A 19,561-nucleotide genomic window follows, 5' to 3' on the forward strand; every position below is an offset into this window, starting at 1 on the left:
TATTAAAGAACGTAGGACAAAAAGAGAGAGAAGTAGAAAGAAAGAGAAAGAAGGACTGTAAGGAAAGAGAACGTGAAAAGGAACAAGAAAGAACAGGAGTGAGAGAGTTTGGAGGGAACAAGAGAGAAACGAGGATAGAAAAAAAAAACAAAGAGAAGGATACAAATTTTGGGGAAAGAGAAAGAAAGGGAGAGAAAGCAAGAAAAAACAAAAAGAGAGAGAGACAAGGAGAGAAACAAGGTGTGAACGAGATAGAGGTAGGGGGAAAAGGGGAAAGCAAAAAAAAAGAAAACCAAGAATAAAAAGGAAGAGTGACAGAAGGGAGGAAGGGAAAGAAAGAAAGAAAGAGAGAAAGAAAGAGAGAAAGAAATGAGCAAGGGACGGAGAGAAAGAGAATGAAGGTGAGAAAAAGACAGAAGATAGAAAGAGAGGGTGATTGGAACGTCGCCTACTCCTTTTCGATGGGGAGCCGCCTCTGGTCGTTCACATCAAAGAGTCGTCTCTTGCTATCGTTTCGTTCGCGAACGATCATCAGTGTTGAAGCCAATCACAACTCATCAGCGACGCTCTGTTTTCATTTTCACATCTCTGCTTTTCTTCCTCAGACGTCACATTCGCACTCCTCCTGTTACAATAGTAATGTTAATATATTGCTCTCATTACGTTGAGCTACGTGTGGCCGGCTAGTGGCTAGCCGCCCCTGGTGTGCTTTGTGCGAAGGGGGGCTCGCCTCGCCTTCCTGCCTGGCTGCCTGCTCGCCCGCCGTGGCTCCGCTATGGCGTCCGCGTACAGCCGAGGCTCGCATACCCTCAGCAAGGATGACGTGAACTACCGAATGCATTTTCGGATGATAAACGAACAGCAGGTTGAGGATATAACAATAGAGTTCTTCTACCGGCCACACACCATCACGCTATTGACATGCACCGTGCTATGTCTGATGTACTTCGCCTTCGCGAGGTAAGCCAGGGAAGGTTAGCTTGTGGGGAGCTAGCTGGTGGGCTAACCGAGATGCTCCGCGTTAACGGCTACTTTCAGTGATTTCTCAGGCTAAGTTAACGATATATGTTTCACTCCAGAAATGTGTTACATCCCAAGCTTTGAATACGGCCAATGTTACTTCAAAAAAATTCAATTTCGTCCTTCATTAGAAACTCGCGTCCTTACAACCGGACAGTGCTCCCCCATTGTAACGCCCCCCGAAATATCGCGAATTTTGAGATTGAACGCTGGTGGGCAGTCAGGCCCTGCAAGGCCTTCTCCGTTGACCTTAAAATACCTGGATCGTGCGACGTCTTGATCTTGGTCTGTATTTACCAGGGTTGGGTAGGGTTACTTTAACTTGATTACTTTCAATCACTTTTGGATTACTCCAATACCAAATATGCTAATAAAAGACCAAGGAAACTAAATATGAATAAAATGATGACTCGCAACAAGTGGTAAGCTTTCTCTCCTGGCTTTGATCTCCGGGAAAACTAACATAAAATGTGACAGAAACAAAATGAAAATAAATCCAAACATCTTGCCAACATCATTTTTGCCGTTCCATGTATTCCGTTACTCCCCAAGCCTGCACAAATTTATTCATATTTAGTTTATTTTGTCTGTTATTAGCATGTTTGGTATTGGAGTAATTTAAAAGTAATTGAAAGAATCAAGTTAGAGTAACCGTACCCAACCCTGGTATTTACATAGCACTTTTCAAGTCACTGAAGACCCCCCCAAAGCACTTTACAATGTGCTTCACACACACTCTCACCATGCAATTGTAATTTGTCCATAATCCTCAATAAAAAATTTCAATTGCCTGTTAGATAGATACTTTATTCCTCCCCGTAGGGAAATTCACACTTCCACCAGTATCCTTGTCTTGAAAATAAAATAACAATAAAATAAAAGAAATAGAATACAGAAAGACCCAATACAACGTGTTGATATAGAGTATTTAAATAGTGCTACACACATTAATAAGAATAGGGTAATATGTAAATGTGGGGGTGGGGTTTAATATGGACTTTTACTCCATCGGGTGGAGTTAAAGAAAAAAATGAGGAAGAAAGGATCTCCTCAGTCTGTCCGTGGAACTACACGTTACTTTCCTTTCGTAGTTTCCCGCTTCGTTTTGCTGCTTCCAGATGTGTGCTTTCATATTTCAGAACTAAATAAACCCATTGGGGCGGCAGTAGCTCAGGAGGTAGAGCGCTCGTCTTGGGATCAAGGGATCCCAGTTCGAATCCCGGCTCGTCTGTGTAACATGTCGAAGTGTCCTTGGGTAAGACACTGAACCCCTAATACCCCCAATAAGCAGGTTAGCGTCTTACATGGCTGCAATACAAGGCCGCTATTGGGAAATGTGAAGCCCATTGTAAAGCGCTTTGGGAAGTCATTGACTTGAAAAGCGCTATATAAATGCAGATCATTTCATTTCAGCCATTAATTGTGGCCAGGCTCAAATATCTACCCAGATACTTTGACAAACGATGGGTGTCGATGAACAATTTTCATATTTTTTTATACTTGACATATTTATAGTCAACACCGAATCCCCAAGCAATCACAAGCAAAAAAAAAAGACTTGTAGGGAACCGGCTCTTGATGGGTGGGGGGTTCAGCTCCTGTCGTTCACTCCCACGAGCTGACTCATCGAGCCTTTTTGTTATAACTAAAGGCCATCACTGAAAGCCTAAGTGTGTAATGCACGGCCCGCCACCGACTTTTATTGCTAGTTTTAGCGTGACGTCCCTAGCATCCCCAAACAAAATGTGTCAGCCATATTGGATGGCTCCCCCAGACACTGTTTGATGTTGTTATGGGTTTACATCAGTTTTGGTGGCTTTTCAACTGAAAGCAACGCCTGAGGCGTTGTTTTCTGTAATTTTAACTGTTTAATTCTCGGCAATGTTACCTGGTGAGTGGAGGCCAGAGCAATAACCTGACTTGCAATGCACCCTTCAGTGAGAATGGGCGCGCCTCATAAATCCTAGTTGACAATATTGTGATGTTTCCCAGCCTAAATAAGCTCAGTGGAAAGCCTCGGTTGTCCGTGAAAGCTTGGCTGAAAAGAGTGCACCCTTATCCGGTGAGTCGAAGGCAGAGATGGACTCCGAAATTGGCGCAATGCAACCCCTCGAGATGACTGGGAATGCTAATACCCCTTGTTGATAATCGTGCACCGTTTAGCGATTAAAACAAGTCCTCGTTTGAATCTTAACCCCGACACTTAACACTTTTCTTTAGCGCTTATTTGAATATCGAATATTTGTTGTAACTTAACCCAGATCATTTATTGTCAGCTAACTAGAGCTATGATTGCTATATTTTGAATGTCAATCACAATAATTATGAGGTAAACTTACACCCAGCATGGCCGCAATTATTTGGGTTGCCTGGATGTTGTTCACATAATTAGAAACTATCTATTGGCCATCCTTTGTTTTAGTGACTCACATCAATTTAAGTACTTAGTCACAATAATATTAATTGATTAGGGATGTCGAGTGCACATTTATTCAGACCAACAACCAAATCAGGGTAAGTCATCAATAAAGATGCCCCACACAAATAACGCTCTCCATAGTAACGGTTGCCCAATGGTTAAATAGAAAGCAGCCCAATAATATTTATTAATTGAGGATGTTGGATACCACATTTGCTCAGACCAATAACCAAATCATGGGAGGTTATTGATACTGATCATATATACCAATATAACATCAGAAAAAAACATATTTTCTGTAAAAAAAAAACGTTTTAAATAGATGGCTTTAAATCCCAGCAGAACATTTTTTCCCTAATATTGCATTTATTTACCAACAACTCGTGTGTTTCTTTAATTTGAAGACGGGCAATACTGGTGCAATCTACTATCAGGAGTAGTGATATCGTAAAAACTGGTAGTATCAGCACCAAAACCTGGCACTGGCATTCAGCCATCCATAGTTTAAAAGCAGAAAAAGTTCATGAGATTTTTTGTTTTTAAAATGTGCAACAATACTGATCAAATTATTGCTGTTAGTGTTTGTGGTTTTGTTTTGTTCCATTTACATTACTGCAACTCTTAAGCCATACTCAATGCCAAAATGATGTTTGACGTTTATAGTTTTTACTGGAGGTTTATCCATTTTTTTGTTCTTTACAGGGACGATGGAAATCCTGATGGTAATGTTTGGGTTGGTCTGATTCTGGTGATTTCCTTTTTCCTGGTCATCAGCGTTTTGGCATTTCCCAATGGTGAGATCCACAGTAAATCAACTAAATGACCTCAATTACATGTTGTTACCTTACCTTTGGTGTACTATGTCACATTTGTGAAACGAAGGTTTGGTCAACTGCTTGTTTGCACACATTTATATTTTCTTTTTTTTCTACAGGTCCTTTTACCAGACCTCATCCAGCAATATGGAGAATAGTCTTCGGTGAGTATTATAGAGCGCATCAAAGCCTCTTTTTTTCCTCCAATCCCTCTTCCTTTTATCTAAATCTCTCCCTGTTGTTCAGGGCTGAGTGTACTGTACTTCCTCTTCTTGGTTTTCATCATCTTCCTGAACTGGCAGCAGGTTAAACAATTAATGTACTGGCTTGATCCAAACCTGCGCTATGCAAAGAGAGAGGCAGACATAATGGTAAGGATGACTTGGCCGTGGAAGTCGAATATGCAAAAGTTCTTTCAAACTGTTCATCAATATAATTTTGGTCCACGTCGGACGATTAGTTGGAAGGTCTGCTTGAGTTCTCACATATCTGCGTGAAGTTGCTGAGGGCATGCGTGTGCCTTTTTTTTGTAGGAGTATGCAGTCAACTGCCATGTCATCACCTGGGAGAGAATTCTCAGCCATTTTGATATCTTTGCGTTCAGCCATTTCTGGGGTTGGGGCATGAAGGCTCTTTTGATTCGAAGCTACGGCCTCTGCTGGACAATCAGTATTACCTGGGAGCTCACTGAGGTACTGCACGGTGTCCTCGCCTCCACAGGTTTTGCATCTGAGGGAATGAATCTCACCTGTGTTTCCTCCAGCTCTTCTTCATGCATCTGCTGCCCAACTTTGCCGAATGTTGGTGGGATCAGGTGATTCTGGACATAGTTTTATGTAATGGTGGAGGCATCTGGCTTGGGATGACTGTGTGCCACTTTCTGGAGATGAGGACTTACCACTGGGCCAGCATTAAGTATGTACTGCTATTTTTTTTCATGTATTTGTAATTTTATTGTCCTGCACTACAAAATAATAAGTTTGTTCACCACTGCTAATTTCGAGTATCATAAAATCTGGATTATAAGCGGTGACTTTGTTCCCAAGCTTTTTACTTTAAATGAGCAAAAACATTTAAAGAATTATTCAAAATATATATTTTCTTACTTTGCTTGAAAAAAAACTAATCAGAATATCTTAAAACTAGAAAAGTATACACTTAGAATGGGCAACAGTTCTTGTCATTTGGGTGAGATTTTATTTTTTCAGTGTGCTCTGAAGAATTGCACTATACAAAATGCCCGACTCACAAATGAAATAGGTTCCGGACAATCGTTTGTAAGTTTAATTTGTTTGTAAGCTACTTCGGTGCTATATTTTCTATGTTTAAGGTTTATATAAGTGTGTTCAAGGCTTGTATAAGTAACCTGTACTGTATTGTACTAAAAAAATGAACATTTCATAAAATAATATGCTCTATAAAGATAAATAAAAGGAAGTTTTAACTTACTTTTGGGAGATGCGCTTCAAGAGGTCCTCCTCAGTGGTAAAAAGTGGCAGAAAAAAAGCGTTGCGACAATTTTCCCAACCGCATCAAGCTTTCTTATTCCACTTTCATTTAAAAAGAAACGGCTCGACTCTTCTTTACTCTTTACACCAACCATATTGAATGGATGCACGAGATATTAAACAATAAAAATGTCAGAGTATTTAGCATGCTGGGGATAGTGTAGGCGCAGAATATGAGGTGCGCATGAATGATGTCAGTAGGGCGACGATTGTCACAACTGTTGGTGCAAGAGTGTAGGCTAGCGCGAGAGTTTAGTTATGGAGAGAGTTCGGTGTGTTTACAAAAAGACCATAAGTGTTTCTGAGTATTTCATGAACAAGGAGCAATCCATTATCCACACAAAACGACACGCTACATTGGCGGCAGCGGTGGGATTACAAGTAGGTGAAGGAGGAGGTGTTTACATACGAATTAGGAAGAGGAAGCAGATTTTTTCACTTCCAGGTGCTGATTGACCTAAACAACCCCACACGTCGGTAGTGGCGGAAAGAAGCACTACAGTAATGTCCTGTACAAAATCTAACTTTGAGCAATGTCCAGATATTTTTCGACACCCCGAAGAAAATGTCCGTATTTACTGTTTTGCGTAAGTCAAATGGTCGTAAGTAGGGGAGCGTCTGTAAATATGTTCTCATTTTAAAGTATTTTATCTATTGTTGAAAAAAAAAAGTCTGAAAGATTGTCCTTAAACAAACAAAATGAACGCATAACAGGTATTAGTTAGTTTTGCTTAAAAAACATTTTGTTGTAAGATAAAATACATGAGCAAAATTATGCATCATCTCCCAAGTGTAACAAGTTCTAAATGTTACCAGCAAAACAAGTTAAAATATCTCAGAACTAAGAAAATACACTTGATATAAGCTAAATGTTCTACTATTGTCGAAAGATTGTATTTTTTTTGCTGTGTGCTCATTATGCTTTGTTTGTTCAATGAGTTAACTGCTACCCAAATGTCCCATTTCCAATTTTATCACACACATTAAAGGCAACAATAAATGTTTTATTTTTGACTCATTAGCTGACCCGTATCTCCATGTCAAAATGCAATTTAACTGTCCCTACAGTAAAAGCGTTAAGACCTCGATCAGTCATTCCAGCCATCCAAAACAAGACCTAAGACTTTCTGTCCCTCAATAGGGACATCCACACGACCACCGGAAAGATCAAGCGCGCAGTTTTACAGTTCACGCCGGCGAGCTGGACTTACGTCCGCTGGTTGGATCCAAAATCTTCTCTGCAGCGGGTGATGGGTGTCTATCTCTTCATGATCATCTGGCAGGTAGGTCAGACCCCTTCCAGTCAGGGATCATCCACTGTGTTCGGCGGATTAAATGCGGGCTATTCTGCGAACGAAATCTAAAACTTAGCTCGGATCCTTTTAATGCTCGGGTGTCTTTCTGTCGACGCATTAACAGTTAATCCTTTAAAGAGGATTACTGGGGTGTAATTAATTAAGAAGGGCAGGATTTTGACTGCTGTAGACCTGAATCACACCCAAGCTTCCTTGTCCTTAGCGTTTGTCTGCCATGGTAACACACAGTTGGTCCTCTTTTATTTTGCAACATCATCATCATCATGCACTTGGCCGCACAGCTCGCTTCTCTCTAGGGGCTCTACACAGTAATCAGTAACCAATCTTCAAGAATGGATCAGAGAGCCTGCGATTGCGCTCGGCTCAGCATGGGGACAGTTGAGCTGGTTCAAGAAGACGGGCCTCAGGCCAAATGAGAGAATAGCATTGCAGCAGGCCTCCGCTCTTTTTATGCTTCTGTGGGAATGAGAGGAGCGGCACAAAAGTCATGCAACAAATGCTTCTCTGTTTGAGAATATTATGCTCATTGAAGCTTTATCTTCAGATTAGGCATTATTTATAGGTTTTATTAGGCGTTGTCACAAAGTGCAAATTGATAATGATATACAGTATCAGGCAGGCTATCAGTCCCATGTGAAATAAAACAAAACAATATCATCATACATGAGAGTAGGATTTCAGATATACTCTCACTGTGTTTTCCAGACCATTCCTTTTTTTTTGCCCGGCTTGGGTAACAGAGCGGATAAATGATTAAAGGGACAGGGTGTATTATTAGACGTCAAGCTGCAGCCGTATTGTGTAGTGCAACTGAAAACGAGTGCTGTAACGTATAAGGAAGAATACAAACTATGGAGACTCAAAGTGACCAAACCGCACCATTTTTTGGGGGGGCCAGCTTTTTGCAAGATTTTTTGTTTTGGGTACCCGTAGCAGTCAGATGGCTTAAAATTATGTCAGCTGTTTTTAAAGTAATGCACGTTTATTTTAGGGTTCCCGTGAATCCTTAAATTCTTAAAGGCATTAAATTTATTATTCTTAAAAATAAGGCCTTTATTGGCATTACATGTCTTGAATCCAATTTTTTAAAAACCTAAAATATGAACACATTATCAAGATTTAGTAACATTTATCAGTTGTATTTTTTCATAATTCACAGATTTTCTTTTGTTGCAACGTCGTGTGGCCAAAATAACGGAACTATCACAAAGGTCATGTGGTTTCAGTAGGGCCTTGCAGAGCAGACACATGTCTCAGGTTAGGTCTACCCACTATACACAGAGCAACTTTGGACAGAGACAATTATTTTGGACCTTGAGAACGTGAAAATCTGATGAGAAGTGGTTGTCCGACAAACGTTTTTCACCATTGCTATATTTTGTGTGCTAGAAATGTTGGTGTTTGTTTCAATTGTGTGGTTTTGTCAACTTGGTTAAATTTGATTTCAAAAGGCATTTAAAAAGTATTTAAAATTCTTGAATTTAACTAGCCTTAACCCGTGGGAATCCAGTTATATGATAGTTCATACAATCCCAGGTATCTTCCGGCAGCGGGCAGGGGACACTCTGAACTGGTTGGCAGCCAGTTGCAGGGCACCCGCAAACTCACTCACACCTACAGACAACTTGGACCGGACAAATAACCTGAATCAGATTTTTCGGTTTACGGAACGATGAAAAAGACTAGGCCCATTTTTGGTGTAGAAAGATGAGGCTAGTTGTCCAGACCTAAGACATTAGTTTTAAAGATGATCTTGATAGAAGATGATGCAAGATTTCCACACAGATTAAAATGACCAGTGTTGAGCTTAAAAGACAATATCAGCTAATTGGGCTGAATAAAATGGGGCATGTGGCATTAGTTACATTTTACCAGTCTTTATGATATGGTTAAAAATTGGACAAAGATACATTGTTTTTAGCGCAGAAAGTAACATTGCTAATTTTCAGCACAGACAACTCTAGTTTTCCACACATATAAGGCAAGGCTATTTTCAGTCTCATGACGCCAGTAAAATGTTATATTTTTCCAATGTACAAATGTACAATACAAACTATGAAGTAATCAGCTGTAAAATTGGCAGCCTGCACCTTCTAGTGGAAGAGGACTTCATTGTTCCTGTCAATAACCTGTATGTCACAAGCGTAAGTAAACAATAGCTGATACAATCTACATTAATGATGTTGAGAATTTCCTTTGGCATGTGATATCATGTCAGGGTGCACTGCTGTAGGCTTGGTAATCCCTTATTGTAAATGATAACTTCTTATTAATTATAATGTTTGTATTAAAATTGCAACAGCTTTATGGTTTTTCATTGTTGTAATAACAATTCTTTGTCTGCGTTCCAGCTGACCGAGTTAAACACGTTTTTCCTCAAGCACATATTTGTTTTCCCTGCGAGCCACGCCCTCAGCTGGTGCCGGATCCTGTTCGTTGGCATCATCACTGCACCAACAGTCAGGTGCAGATTTTGCGTTCATTCCCTAATGCATCGGTTTTATATCCTCTGACGTGTTGTGTTTTCTTGCTTCAGGCAGTATTATGCGTACCTCACAGACACACAGTGTAAGAGAGTCGGCACTCAATGTTGGGTGTTTGGGTGAGTAAGCATCCCGCCACAATGGTCCTTTTATATATCCCAACAAATAAAAAAAAAGTTGATTTCTGCTGTGGGTGTTTTGTGGCTAATAGTTGAAGTTGTGTTAACCATGATCATTTGGATCAAGTCAGATTTGTAAACTATAGGCCTGAACTGAATTGCTAATGTGTGACTCTGTGTACCTCAGGGCCATTGCCTTCCTGGAGGCGCTTGCGTGTATCAAATTCGGACAGGACCTGTTCTCCAAAACTCAGATCCTCTATGTAATCCTCTGGCTGCTCTGTTTGGTAAGATCTGCTTGCTTGGAAATCCATTGTATCTGAGGTAGAGGTAATATCTGGCCTAAGAAATCAGCCCGACCTGGCCCGAGTTGCATGTGTAAAACCTGCCCAAACCAGATGCAATAACTTGATTTGATAAACGAGCCCGAAATAAACCCAAGCATCAATTTGCCGCCGAAGTAAACACAAACCTTTATTCCGGCCGTGCGTACTCCAGAGAGAAGCCCAACCAGCCCGACTTAATGGTTGACATTTGAAGCCAGAACCCAACCCGACCCCAATTGGGCTGGGATCGGGCCCCAGATCTTACCTCTAATCTGAGGGCACGCTCCTGACAAGTGAGCGTCCTTATTGTCCGAATTTCGAGCATTCTCAGTGACCTGGCGATCAAGGATTCTAACTCTATATCAATTGACTCATTCACTGCCAGCTGACTTAAGTGGAGAATTGCGTTTTGACGTCTATAGCCGTCAAGGTCATTGAATGTGCTGGAAAAATTAAATTGAGAAGTATAAAAAAGATGTTGTTCCTTGTTCATTAATTGTTTTATATTGATCCCTTTTAGGCCTTCATTACATTCCTGTGTTTGTTTGGAATGGTGTCGTATGCAGAAAACTATGGTCCAAAAGAAAAGGTACGTCTGATCAGGCCCATTTGCGTCATTGTGTTAAAATCCTGACGTATCAAACAACCGTTCGAATATAAGAATTTATTTTTGCAAATAATGTGCACACTTTAAAGTGATATTAAAAGAAAGTGTTGCTGCGTAGTTATGAATCAAGGGTAAGTCAAGTAAGTATTCACTGGTAAAGTGATCGCACAGCCCTACAAAATACAAATTTATTAGATGCAAAACAAATACCAGTCTCCCTTCATATGTAAGCAACGGTGACTATAAAGTTTAGCAGCAATTCCTTTTCCTCCATTGTCTGTATAGTAAAGAAGTATCTAGTGTTCCAGTGTAGCAATTAGCTACTTGAAACAATGTGTGTTGTGTGCTTCTCCTCCCACAGAGTTTCTCAGAATGTGATGACAGCAGTTACACTGAATTTGCTGCAAATTACCCAGAGTCTGCTGATGATTTGTCAGAAGAACTTGCAGGTACACTCAGTTTCATGTTAAGATACCTCCGCTCATTGCTTGGAATTGGCATATCGCTTCCCCCCCCTTGAATAAATCCAGCCCTTGAAATTACATAACTTGATTTGTGTATGTCCAATATAGAAGTTACCGTAGAAATATTGAAATATTTCAAAACCATGTTGTAACACTAACTTTAAAAAGAAATCGCTTACCAAGAGTCTTTAACAACCAAAGCAAAACTTTGGTATTCCCACTGTACTGATGTTTGTAGTTGAACTAAATCACACAACATCATGACTGTTTTCCGATTAGCCAGAGCTTTGGTGCTCTGCTGTGGAATGCTCTTTCAAATCATTGCAATTAGGTCTGTTTTTTTTTCTGAACAGCTGATTCTCGTTTCCACAGTATGGTAATTCTTTAGCACGGAAGATTTGTTACAGTTCTACAACACAAACACATTTGAACAAAAAAAAAAACATTTGACACAAAGGGACACATAACACAAAATCAAAATATGCACTCGGGTTTTTGTTCACCATTTTTTCCAACCCAACCAAAATGAGTCAATTCAAGCAGTTTAATACGGCTTTGACAGTATAAAACATTGATATCTATGAAGGAAATAAGTTTGTTTTGAGGGTTTTTTTAGATGTTGGTTGAAAGAATATATAAGCCTCAGCACAGAACAACAGCTTAACCTAAATCCAACATTCAGAACAAAAACTCGTGAAACATTTCTTTGATCCTGACACGCCATGTTTTTTATAAATATGTATTGCACTTATTCACGTCATTGCTTTAAACATTGTTTCATATTTAAACAGTTAACTTACATATTTTAAAAGTTCCACATTGTATAAAAGTAAAGTAGGCTATTAGTAGATGAAGTGATTTTGTTATTTTGTTTTGTACCTTTGACACATGTTTTTGTCTGGAGATGCACAGTCAGTCTTACAAATAAATTAACCTAAATCTTATTCATCATCTGATTGGCAGAGCAAGAGAGCGATTAAAAAACTTAATCATAGAAAAAAAAAACCATTGTATTTTTTCATGAAGTCTATGTGCTGCTTCTTTTGAATAAAAGCATCAATAGAGGGCTCCGAGCTTTGTGCTAAAAATAGTAACACGGCTTTGTGCCGCCATTTCGGAAGTCAGTAGATTACAAGCGGTGATAGCGAGAGGAGCAAATATTTACTCAGTTTGTCTATTTATTTACTCAACTAGCTTCTTTTGTGTACGTATTTTTTCATCAACACTATGGAAAACTACGTGGAGAGTTTAGACAAGCAAGCACGCGAGTGGTACGCTGCGAAGTTGCATTTTATTGGAAAATTGGATCACTACAAAATTAAAAACAAGGACTGGAAGTCTGATCCCGATTTGTTGCCGTGTGTGACTTACATCGAACTTGTTAACTATCTTATTTTCAGCCCAAGTCCCTTTTTTGAACTTAAGGATTTTCAAAATTACAAAAGTATGGAAGCCTACGACAGAGAACAACCCGGGAAAGGCAACGCTTCTCCGAACGGCGCACCGGTGGCTAAGTTAGCTTAGCTTTCGGGGGCTTTAAATCCTCTATTGACGCGAGTTGACTGAGGAAAGGAGACTCTCTTTCCTTGAAACCGCGTTGAATTTCTCCACCAAAATAGTGTACGAATGAGAAACGGAGTTTTGTTCGGTTTGTTAAATGTCCTACCTCACATATATGTTATAAAAGTAGTTTGGGGTCGTCGAGCTGTTGTCATGAAGTACACATGTCCCATAACCTTTATAAAATTTATTTCTACATCATAAATAATTCAACTTACCAGCCAGAAAGTGGTCAGAACAAACACGAACACAGTCAAACTTTGGCAAATTCGACCGGTTGATAGCTGCCAGCAACATTCGTCTTCACCGTTCACTTTTCTCCTGAGCTTCAAACCCCTGATCGTAAACACACTTCGGAAGTCTAAAGAAGCCCTTCCCACCCTTTTCCCCTCGGCTACAACAGCCAAAAATAACGCACGTATTCGGCATTACAATGTAGAATCTAACTGGTTTGCTGAACAATAACAATGAAGTGAAAAGCTTTGTTGACTTCCAAAATGCCCGCCAGCAATGCATTGTGGGTAATCTTAGGACCTCGAAGCACTCTATAGATAAGAAATCTTCCATTATGAAAAAAAAATACAACGATAAAAATATTGACTGGATGACTATAGTTTCCATTAGTCTGCTAATACCATCTCTAATTCTATTGCTTGAGTTTGAGGTAAGGAGCCAAATCAGCGTCTCTGGTCTCACTATCGCCCTCTGCCATGAGGCAAGGAAATTGCGTGCCTCACTCTATACCAGCAGACGCTCAGCAAAGTCAAATGTCAAATGGTACCGTAATTTCCTGACTTAGTCTTTCCGGTCTATAAATTGCACGAGCCAAAAATGCAAAATAAAGAAAGAAAAATCGTGTATAAGTTGCACTCGAAATATAAGTCGCATTTTTGGGGGGAATGTTTTTAATAAAATCCATCACCCAAACCAAACATGTCATCTTGAAGGGAAATTTGAAATAAAAGGGAACAATCTTAGTAAGTTTGTACCGTATGCGAACGTTGCATGAGTGAAATGCCTTTTAATTTCAGTACTCTAGCATAAATATCGTGCTTGCCAAACTATCAGTTCACTCCAAATAACTAAATCCAATGAAATATTCATCCTCTGCCTTTTTTTTTTTTACCGGTAAACAACTCCCCCAACTGGAGGAATGACATAATTTGTACTAGGTTTTTCAGGTTGTGCTGTGAGGATTAAGGAGGTGATTTTATTGTCCTATTATAGGCTGAATGATTGTATACAGGACATTAAGTGGCAATTGTCTGCCTAAAAAGTGCTTTACATATAAATTGGATTTGATTGGATAAGCTCTTCACTTCCTCTTTCCGCTTTGAAAAAAACGTCCCGATCACAACAGAGCAAGGTTGAAATTATTCACACAGGCATAGAGCGTCCTCTTGCGGTTAAGTGTGAAAATAACATGTGAAGCGATATTCATTCATACAGTACAGGTAATACCAAAAAATCAATGATATAATAATGAGTTAATAATTTCACATACAAGGCACACCGGAGTATAAGTCGCACCCCCAGCCAAACTATGAACAAAACTGCGACTTACAGTCTGAAGACTGCAATAATTATACTAATAATATTTACAATATAGTGTGAAAACGTAGCGATTTTCAAAAAGAAAATCTCATGGTGAAGTCAAATGAGAACAGACTTTAAGACTGTATAAATGTAATCATTTAATATAATTTGAATTTCATATTTCCATGATGCCAGATGAGACATAGACTCATCCGCCTCCCCTGACTCCACATTATATTGCAACTGAATGGTAAATGGTAGGCCACAAAAAGCTTCCTGGCCAAATTTTGGACACCACTGTTTCAAATGCTTCCAAATAAAACACATTTTATCGAAAATCAGCTTTCTCAAGGCTTAATTATACTATTGCCAAAAGATACAGAAGACTGAAGTATGTATTCATCCATTTCAGCTTCTTAATGATGCTGCTACCTTAGAACATTGCATTTCAACACATCTTAAATTGTTAGCACTGAAGATTCCTCTTTTTCAACTCCTGCTGACTTTCTGTGTTACAGGAGAGGCTGAAATAGGAGGCGACTGCCCAAACCTCAGGCTGAGAGGAAAGCACAATTCTGTTAATGGCCTGGAAAGCTAGTAGGAATCGCAGCAAGTTGTTCCTAAACACACACACAGAGTTGCAAGGGCGCACGTTGGAGAGGCGCACCCACAAATTGCTCGTAAAAGCTCTTTTACCTTGTTCACAGGCGGGCGCGCATGTGTAAATACTCCACATTTGTGTGTGGAAAGAGATGGTAATCGATAACTGCCAACTTTATTTAACTGCATGCTCCGTGTAGCTGATTATATACAGACGATGCACTCGTTTCTTTACGCCCGTTCCAAACATTTCACTATTTAAAGCCGCCAGGTGATCAGAATCTTTTGAGCCTCCCATGTCCAAATGTTGTACTATTGATGATAATAATAAGACCCTACCTTTTGGCATTTTAATGTTATCTAGGTACATTAGTAACCTCTGTGATTATCACCTCAATGTGGGCGGGGCTTCCACTCAGGAGCATTTTTGATCCGGAACAAATGCAGATGCGGCTAACGCACTTTGCAAAAGTTGTTTTTTTGAAGAACTGTATGTTGATTTTCGAGTGTCTTGAGCTTCGTTGATAGCCTGTTTATTAATGGCTGCTATTTATGTCTTACCGTAATGGTATCGAAGGGCAAATATTTAAATTTTTGACCAGAATGATTTTGTTATACGTGCATGCTTGCAATGTTACATGATGGCAGCAATTTTCTCAGAGTCTTTGCCATTTTTAACTTCACCTTTTGTGCCTGTCTGCATGTTTCTTTCGTTAGAATTTTCAGGCTACGCATTTTTTATTTCATCGTCACTCCAAAATTGCAGTAAGAACAGATAAACCAATATGTCTTAGAATAAGAAACATTATCTTTTCAAGTCAAGCATTTTTGTTCTGTTTGTAAATCATTCGACTTATTCAAAACATTTTCCATATTTTGTGATGCATTTTATCCTTTTACTACAGTTTTTTCATTGTTTTGTTTTCAATTAAAGGTTTCAAGGTTTAGTTCTGAGTTAAAGCTTCAAGGCTAATTTAACTTATGCTTTAAATCAGGTGTTAAAGATTTTAAGCTGCTTCAACCCAAATCCACTTTAAATCTTTAACTTGAAGTTGAACCTTATAGTTAAGCAATTAACTCAAGTTTATTTGCAGTGATAAAGCTTTATCTCTCCTTCAAGCTGCTTGTGCTTTAGTTTTGAAGTTTTGACACTTCCTTAGGTCAACTTTACAATTACTTCATGTTTTATATATTAAATATATTACTTCATTTTAGGTCTTAGAAAAGCTGTTAAGCTTTAACTCCATCTTGACCTTTAACTGAAGCGTCAAAGCTTGAAAGCTAAACTTGTCTTAAAGCTTTAACTTGGAATTAAAGCTTATAGTTAAAAAAATACTAATGCTGTGTTAAAGCTTTAACTCTGCTTTAAGTCATCTTTAAAGTGGCTTTACCTTGGGTGTTAAAGAAACTATGAAGCTTGAAAGCTGCTTTAAGATGACTTAATCTTTGACTGAAATCTCAGCAGCTTTAAAGCTTTAACTTCAAGTTAACAGTTATAGTTGAGCAATTAACTCACATGTTATTGCAGTGTTAACGCTTTGACTCTGCTCTAAATCTGCTTTGCCTTTAATTTGAAATGTTTAACTTGAGCTAAGGCAGGTTAAACTTTGTAGGTAGGCTAAAGTTTGACCGCCTTAATCTTTTGCAGCTCCACGTCAACCTCAGAAAATGAGGGGAAAAATAGTTCAAACAATACTTAAATTATCTATAAACAGAACAGGATTCATTTGCGAGGTTTGCTCATTAATTTCTTTGGATTTTGTGCCATCGGTTAAAGCTCATGCAGTATGCGACCTGCCTGAAATATTACAACGGTCAGATTATTAAAAAACGTATCTGCCAAATCTGCTTATCCGCGTTTGTACGTTTTCATGTCGAGCTCACTGATGTTTACGTGTTACCTTTTTGTCAAAGCGTACAAGCACGTTTGTCTCAATGTTTGTGTAGCAATGCCTGTTTTTCCCAAGCAGTTTTCTAAGAACTTTTGCACACGGGCATTACGGGAGATTGCGCTTTTACACTTAATGCATTTGTATCTTGAGGCCTGTACGCAACGTTTTTTTTTTTTTTTGGAGAATGACGGAATATTCCAGTGATGACATACCTCTAATAATAAAAACAAAATCCTGACAAATTGAATTCATGAGACGGAGTAACGGGTGGGCAAAAGGTGCCTGTCAATGGTACATGATTTTTTTCTGGATGTATATGTAATTTGCCAAAACACTTACATGGAAAATTACTTTTGTCGTTCTGTATCACTGTGAAAAATTGAACCACATTAAAATGTTTTACATGTTATTTATGACTCATTCTTTGCTTTTAACCTAAATAGGAGCTATCAATTATGCCTGTATATTTTGTACCAATAATCATTTTTATGCCAACTGAAATTTACAGGCAAAAGGAACTCACGAATGACTTTGACCGACCTCTAAAAGGTGTCCTCTTCCTGCTGAGAACAAAATTGGATGACTCGAGTACTGGCTTGCGAGAGACGAGATCCGATTTCACTGCGCATCGTGAAGCTAAAATAGCTTCCTCATGTTGAGCTGTGTCCTGATTGCTTTGCAGAGAAATGTGACTTTGTGGCGAAGGACAACGTTTTGGGGGATTGGGAAGTGGATTCATTTGAAATTTGGAATCTCCTGAGTGGTGTGGTGAGTATCCATGTTGCAAGAAACTATCTATCTAGCTTGGTCATATCCCTCAAGAGAGGTGACCGACAACAAGACACATACAATAATAAGAAAATAAAAAAGGAAAGAATAGCAAAAAAAAAAAAACACACAAAATCTTTTGGACCATGGCCAGCCCAAATGCCCGGAGGAAACCCACGCAAGCACGGAGAGAACATGCAAACTCCACACAGGAGGTTCGATCTCATGACCTCAGAACTCTGCCGCACATGCGCTAACCACTGCGCCACCATGCTGCCTGTGTTTCATTTACTGGGGACTTATTCAACGCATCGCTTTTAGAAAATCTTTTGTTAAGTTTAATTTTAAACCTTTCCTAACGAATCTATATTTGAAAATACAGCTTGAGAGTTGACTGAATACAATTAATTAAAAAGATGGATTTCCCCTTTTCATGTACGGTTGGTTTGTTGATTGAATCCCTTAGCCATTTGGGTTATAGGAGCACCATTTCCTGCAGTGTGTCTTGGGCGAGTACAGCCTGGTGGCGCCCACCTCGCTCCAGGCCAACATATGTTTTCACCCAGTCTTAGACCAGGGACATTTCACAAAGGCTAACCACTGCACTATGGAACTATATTTTATTAAAAGCCCCATTTAGTAATTTTTGACCATTAGATGGCACTGTGTTATCTGAAGCAAGCGAGGGCAAGTGATACACAGCAGGATATGGCAGGAGAATGCCCAAAGAACATGGCGCTGATCCAAGAAGGGATTCCACAGTGAAAAACAGATTTAATTTAAAAAAAAAAAAAAAATATATATATATATATATATATATATATATATATATATATATATATAAAATTGGTATCATGTATTTCTTCCCCAGTATTCAAATAAATGTGTGTTTTGTTTTTTTTTTTTTAAACTGGATGAAAGTATTTGTATCACTAGAAGGCACAAAATATTACACACACAGACGGGATGGTTTTTTCAATCATGGGCATGAGGACAAAAGTCACTTGATGTTTAATCGATATTATTGTGATGTAAGACCAGCCAGAGGTGGGTACTAACGACTTACATCTACTCTGTTACATTTACTTGAGTAAGTTTTGATACATTTTTAAATCACTATACTTTTTACTTTTACTCGAGTAGATTTGTGAAGAAGAAACTCTTACTCTGCTACTTTAGGCTACTTTGAACCCATTACTTAAATCCCCTCTACCTAAGAATTTCTCCTCTGCTTGTCAAAGCTCTCTTTTAGCAAAATATACGCGTTTAAAATGCCCAATGCATTGGTTCAGGAGGTAGAGCGATCATCTTGGGACTGAAGTGACGCTGGTTTGAGTCCTGGCTCCAAGTTGACTCCAAGTATACTGGGCAAGACACTGAACCCTAATGCCACTGATAAACAGGTAGGTCTTGTCTTTGTTTTGCAACAGAGCAAATTTCTTTTGGCTTTTACAGTGGCAGCCACAGAGTGATACTACTGTTGCACTGTGCAGAAATGTGTTCCCTGTACGCAAATAAATCCCGGCCAAAGAAAACAAATGTCTTCATAAATTAAGATTTTGATTACAGCTATTCACTCCTGGGGAAGTTACATTCTCTTTTAATCAACATGGCTTTTAGCGTGCCGTGTATGGCTTACTCCCTATCGGTGTTTGAAAGTGTGTGAGAATGGGTAAGTGTGAAGCACATTGTAAAGCGCTTTGGGAGGTCTTCAGTGACTTGAAAAGCGCTATATAAAACAGTCCACTTACTCCCTTTAAACCACTGGTGTTAAACAGGCGGCCCGCGGGCCAGGTTAGGCCCGCTAAGCGATTGAATTTTTCCTGTGAGACAACACTCAGAGAAGCACAAGAGAAAAACAAGCTGCAGGTTGAAATATGTCAACTTAATGTTGCCAAAGCCATATCCCTCTCACAAAGACCCTGTACTTGTATTTATCTCTCTCTTTCTTTTCCACCCCTTTTCTCCCACTCTGTCTTTAACTCTGTGTCTCTCTTTTTCTCTTCCTTTGTTTCTCTTTGTCTCTTTCTCTCTGTGTCTTTTAACCTCTTGCTCTAACTTCCCATTTTCCTTTTCTCTCTTCCTAGCCTTCACTCTTTCTTTTCTCTTTTCTCTCCTTCTGTCTTTC

At 39.2% G+C, this 19,561-nt stretch overlaps 1 protein-coding gene across 1 annotated transcript; it reads left to right on the top strand.

Moving 5' to 3' along the window:
* The first annotated feature begins 520 nt into the window (after positions 1-520).
* Positions 521-17,074, top strand: ptdss1a (phosphatidylserine synthase 1a). Its single transcript, XM_088327283.1, has 13 exons — positions 521-960; positions 4,142-4,233; positions 4,374-4,418; positions 4,501-4,625; positions 4,788-4,946; positions 5,018-5,169; positions 6,904-7,045; positions 9,430-9,542; positions 9,615-9,680; positions 9,868-9,967; positions 10,527-10,595; positions 10,975-11,062; positions 14,692-17,074. The coding sequence occupies exons 1-13, from the start codon at positions 776-778 to the stop codon at positions 14,769-14,771; spliced, it is 1,416 nt and encodes a 471-aa protein (XP_088183409.1). The 5' UTR covers positions 521-775; the 3' UTR covers positions 14,772-17,074.
* The last annotated feature ends 2,487 nt before the right edge of the window (positions 17,075-19,561 follow it).

This window comes from Urocampus carinirostris, chromosome 2, assembly GCF_059441175.1.
Source record: "Urocampus carinirostris isolate Australia breed hairy pipefish chromosome 2, RoL_Ucar_1.0, whole genome shotgun sequence".
In the NCBI taxonomy this organism is placed as follows: domain Eukaryota; kingdom Metazoa; phylum Chordata; class Actinopteri; order Syngnathiformes; family Syngnathidae; genus Urocampus; species Urocampus carinirostris.

Bases quoted from the DNA above. Each gene is read 5' to 3' on its own strand.
- ptdss1a (XM_088327283.1), top strand. From the start codon at position 776: ATGGCGTCCGCGTACAGCCGAGGCTCGCATACCCTCAGCAAGGATGAC. The intron at 961-4,141 runs GTAAGCCAGGGA...TGTTCTTTACAG, and splicing joins ATGTACTTCGCCTTCGCGAG to GGACGATGGAAATCCTGATG. The intron at 5,170-6,903 runs GTATGTACTGCT...GTCCCTCAATAG, and splicing joins TACCACTGGGCCAGCATTAA to GGACATCCACACGACCACCG.